General features: G+C 57.2%; 1 protein-coding gene across 1 annotated transcript in view; it reads left to right on the plus strand.

Annotated features, from left to right (window-relative positions):
* The first annotated feature begins 3,858 nt into the window (after positions 1 to 3,858).
* GPR179 (G protein-coupled receptor 179) overlaps positions 3,859 to 5,200 on the plus strand; it is a 50,278-nt gene continuing 48,936 nt past the window's right edge. Inside the window, exon 1 of the mRNA XM_019507777.1 lies at positions 3,859 to 5,050. Coding sequence (XP_019363322.1) covers positions 4,194 to 5,050 — 857 coding nt within the window. The 5' untranslated portion in view covers positions 3,859 to 4,193. The remainder of the gene's footprint in view (positions 5,051 to 5,200) is intronic.

The following is a 5,200-nucleotide window of genomic DNA, read 5'->3' on the forward strand; positions in this document are numbered from 1 at the left end:
TCGCTCCTAGGAAGACAGCAAGCATCACTGCTGTTTCTACAGCAAGAGAATAGTGCAGCTGTTCTGATTTGCAACCTTGACCTTGGTCCAGCAATTCCTGCCGTGGAGCACAATGCAAACGGGCCTCCCATAAGCAGGCACATAGTTCAGGGAGACGCAGGGTCCTCCTCATGCTAAGACAGTACTTAGCCATCCTTCCAGCTGCAGGCTTGTTGGCCACACAGTGTAGCAGTCCCTGCTGCTCAGTGAAGGTCACCTGCATTCCCCATCTGCTTGTAATGTGTGCAGATACACACTGGAGATGTGAGCCAGGGTAGGAAACCTCCCAGTGCCTCCATGTCCTTCTCTGGAAAGCTGGGATCACACTACTGCCTCTCTGGGAACCCAAGCAGTTCCGCCATAAAAGGCATTGAGAGACCACAGTGACAGGGCCCTCTCTGCAGCTGGGCTGGAGGCAGCAGGATGGACTCATGGTCAAGACACTGAGCCAGGACTGGGGAAGGAGCTGGCTGCAATCCTGGGCTCCAGTGGCTCAGCCTTGCTGTGTGACCTTGAGCAGGCTGGACAGGGCTGAATCACTCAGTAGAGCTCCAGGCATGAGGCAATGGCTCTTGGCAAACCTGGCCCCAAGGGTGGAGAAGGCTTGAAAAATCTGTCCCTTAAGCAGCCTGTGCCTCAGCTTCCCCATTGGGGCAACTCCGTCCCACCCACGCTCCATAAGCCTGCTCTATTTAGACGGTGCAACAATCCAGGTAGGTGCTGTCTCTCCCCATGCACCTACATAACCTCCAGAACAATGGGGCCATGACTTCAGCGCTGCTGCAGTGGGAATGCCACCAGCCCCCGGGACACTGTTGCACTGGGGAGTGGATGGGCTGCCCTTTGGAAGATTTCCAGAGCCAAGGTCTCACCCCAGCTCCTCCAGAGCAGACAGATCTCATGGTGGGGCCACATCCTTCCCCAGCCACATGGACACATACGGGAGGATCACGTCCCGCCCTAGCTGCACATGGCTTGGTTTGGAGGTTGTCCATGCTGCTCCTACCCCTGGAAGGTCCCAACTCACCCAGGCTAAGGGAAATGCCCATAGCCAGGACCTGTTGGCAGCAGGCTTACTGCAAGGGGCAGGGAGATGGGAATGTCTGTAGCACTGCAGTGCCCTCTGGTGACACAAAGTTCCCACAGAGTGGGGGGAGCCAGAAGTCACTTGCTAGGGAGGGGCTAGGGGTCGCATGCATCCCCCTATCTATCCCCATCGCTCACAGAAAGGGATAGAGCCTGTTGGAGGGGCAGAACCAGAGGCCAATTGGTCAGGGGCAGGGTAGAACCTGCTGCTGGGGGCATCCTGGTGCATTTGCTTTTCAGGAGCGGCTCATAGAGGCCCCAAGTTAGGCCAGGAGGTAATAAGTCCCTAGAAGCTCCACCTGCCTCCAGCCCAAAGACTCCTTGCATTCCTACCTGCCCCAGAGCAGGACCAGCTGGCTGTGTGGGGCACCAGCCACTTGCCTCTCTCAAGGAATCTCTCCAGGGAACATTTCTGCACCCCTAACTCTTCTGACTAAGCCAGAGAAGACCTTTGCCCTGCTCCCCCAAAGTCACAGAGAGGGGGTGCTGGGCACAGGCCACCCCAAGCCTCAGCCTGACTCCTTCACAGTGTTGGGCACTGTGGGGCTGATGTGATGCAAGAGGGAGAGAGCTCCAGAGCCAGCTGTAGGCCCTTGGGCCCTCATGCTCCACTAGGGAAGGGCCTTGCCACTCCCTCAGGCCCCATGGCAGCTGGGTTGGATGTGGTCCGTCCCCACCCATCCCTCCCAACCTGGTGCCTGGGATGTACCAAGCCCTTCTCACACCTGTCCCTGAACAAAGGAGTAAAGCTTGTTGCCCAGGTAGGGGCCTGTGGAGTGCTGGGGGTTCATCAGCACCCCCAACAGCTCTGAAGGGGCCTGCAGGGTGTAAGGTTGCAAGGAAGACTGATGCCAGTTGCTGATAGCCCTGCAGAGTCCTGCTGAACACTCCCCAAGCAGGCTGGGCCACATACCCCTCTGTCCGTGGGATCTAGCAGCCACAACACAACCACATGCATCCAGGAGCTGAACCATGTTCTTGGCTCTGCCACTGATTTGCTGCAGAACTCAGGATAAGTCACTTCTCCATGCCTCAGTTTCTCCATGGTCCATATGGCAATGGTGCTGCCAGAGCAGCTAATGATGATGAAGGGCTGGCTAGAGAGATCCACACTGGAGACCACCAGCTTGGGCACAGCACAATCACCTTGTGAGGAGAAAGCCAGCTTTTGCCTTCACCTGACTCAAAAGGCAGGCCCTGCTTTATCCCTGTCCTCGGCCACACAGGCAGACCCAGCACATAACTTGCCCAGAAATGTCAGCGTGGGTGTCCCGGCTGTCTAGCCCATAACTTCTTGTCCTTTGAGCCTAGCAGCCCCCTGCAAGGCTCCAGTCCTCCAGATGCTAACCTCTTCTCCCAGTGTCCTTCTTATGCCGAGGATCAGCTTGGCCCCATATCCCCAAGGTGTACTTGGCCCCATATCCCCAAGACAAAAGGACTGTCCGAACACATTGTAACTGTGTACCTGCCCAAGTCCCTGACCCCAGGCCATGGGCATAGATGACAACGTGCTGCATCCCTGATTTTAGAGCAACCAGCATGTGGGTGATACCACCTTGGTCTGGTCATAAGCCTTGACCATGTGGGTCTCACCAGATCCCAGGCCCATGGATGAGTGGGTTACACTGTCCTCCCTACTCCTGCCTCCTCTTTCCAGTGTCTTCCCAGTGCTCTGTGAGCCTCCAGCGTGGCTCAGCCCTCACGTCTTAGTCACTGGCAGCTGTGACTGTGAACAAGCACTCGCCAGGGGGGCTTGTCTGCCAGCAGGGAGGTGACCTGTCTTCATGCTCCCTGCTGCACTGCCCCTTTCTACTCACTCCATCTCTCCTTCCCCATTCTCATCCTCTGACTCTTTCCCCCACTCTCCAATCCACTCCCAGAGGAGAACAAGGCTCCCTTCCATCCTATCCTCCCTCCCTGTCTCTGTTCTCCTAGGTCACCTCCCTCTTCCCCTTTCCCTTCTCCTCTTCCATCTCTCTCTCTTTCTCTCTTAATTTTTCACCATCCCTTCATTACTCTCTGACTTTTCATCCCTCTCCCTGAGTCCTGTTGGCCAGGCACTCCCCCTTGGCCCTGCACTCTCTCCTTTCTCCTTTCTGTCCCCCTACCCATCACTGTCATGCTCCAGACACACACAGTGACACTGGAGTCGCAGTGGATGCAGCTCAGGAGCGAAGCAGGCAGAGTAAACATCCACCCCCCACACACCCCATCCCTGCCGCCCCCATCCCAGCTGGGGCGGGTGGAGCAGAAACAGTTAATTGCATTGAGCAGTGTAATGTGAACAGCAGTAGGTGACCTTCTAAATGCCCATCATGGTCTTCGCCAGGCTGATGAATGGGAAAGCAAAATGAGGGGGGTGTGGAGGGGGAGAAAAATTTCAGCCTCTGTTGCCATGGAGTCCCATCCAGGATTTGCTTGCATCACTGCCAGCCCCGTATCTCCAAATGGAACTAGCGCGCGAGAGACACCCAGAGCCAGACTGAGACCGCGGTCCTCCCTGCCAGCCTCTTCACTCCTTCCATCTCTCTGCCTCCAGCCTGCTGGGGCTCTCTCCATTGGTGCGGCTGTGTGTTTGTGTGTGTAAGGGAGGGAGTGGGGTGAGGGGAGGGGGGGAAGGTCTGCAGTGACTGAAAAGCCCTGGCATTAGACCCAGGCATGGCAGAGTGATTGGGGAGGGGTGGAGAGAGGGCAGTGCCAGCAGATGGACATATTTTGGAGCTAGTGACGTCTGCTTCGTTCCCAGCCAGGGAGGAAAAAACAGGAGCAAGTGGAAGAGAGAGAGAGAGTGAGAGAGAGAGAGAGTCCTGCCCAGTGCAGGAAATGCAGGGGACACTTTCTCAGGCACAGATGTGCTCTGGGGCTGCTTCCTTTCACAATGGACCAGCACTCTTCATCTTCTCCTCTACCTCCACTCCTTGAGGATCCCAGGCTTCCCCGATGCACCTGAACTTCTCCTGGGCTCCATCCCCTGGAGAAATGCCCAGATTCCTGCTGCAGCTGCTGAGATGAACCCTGTTGACTGCAGGGCTTTGGGGCATCAGCTCTCGTGATCCCCTTCTCCAGCCATGGGGTGCTGTCTGTGGCCTCTGCTCTGGTGTGCCCACATGGTGCTGGCATGGGGCACAGGGATCTTCCAGCACCAGAAGCTGCCTCCTGTCAAGACCAGGACGTCAAAGGCAAAGGAATGGGTTGCTCTGTCCTCAGCTTCCACATGGGTGTCCAACCCGGAGTCGGACAAGGCAGACCTCGAGGGCTTTAACGCAGCCCTTGCTTTCCTACACTCTGGGGACACGTTGAGGCTTTCCCATGCTAACTGCAGCCAAAGGTTTGAAGTGTGGGACATGGGCAGAGCTACCAGCCCCCCTGAGGCCCTGCGGGCCTCCCTGCGTGGCGCTACCGATACCTTGGCCCATGCCACCAACTTTCTCAACATGATCTTCCAGACCAACGACATCCGGGAGTCTAGTGTCAAGGAAGATGTGGAGTGGTACCAAGCCCTGGTCCGCAGCCTCATTGAGGGGGATGCCCAAATCCACCGGGCAGTGCTGACTTTCGATGCCCACCCAATGTCCTCCAAGCCCCAACTGATGCTGCAGGCCACCAAAAAGAAGGATGAGATCCTGCTGCAGGACCTGTCGGGCTCCACGGAGGGTCTGAGGAACCTGAGCCGGGAGAATGAGTGGTTCAATGCCCTCAAGTCCCAGCAGGCCCTCTTCCTGCACAAGCGGGTCCTCAACAATGACCTCCAGAGCCTTGACACCCCCAAGTGGAACCGCGGCGACAGCTACATGATGGACACTAGCCATGTCAGGTGGTCTCCTCCCTTCTTGGAGTGTGAGGACGGCAAGTTCCTGCCCACCTGGATGGTCACCCTCTCCTCCTCCTTCTATGGGCTGAAGCCGGACCTGAGCCCTGAGTTCAAGTGAGTGGCACCAGGGAGGGGAAGAAGGTGGGAGGGGGCATGGTGGAGTCTGAGGATAGGGGCAGGGAGTGTTTGGGGAGTGGGGAGACACAGAGCTGGGGAGACTCCTCCCCCCACTCACAAATGCACGTTTCCCCCCCTACCCCACCC

This window comes from Gavialis gangeticus, unplaced genomic scaffold (genome assembly GCF_001723915.1).
Source record: "Gavialis gangeticus isolate Ggan-Ray unplaced genomic scaffold, GavGan_comp1, whole genome shotgun sequence".
Lineage (NCBI taxonomy): Eukaryota > Metazoa > Chordata > Crocodylia > Gavialidae > Gavialis > Gavialis gangeticus.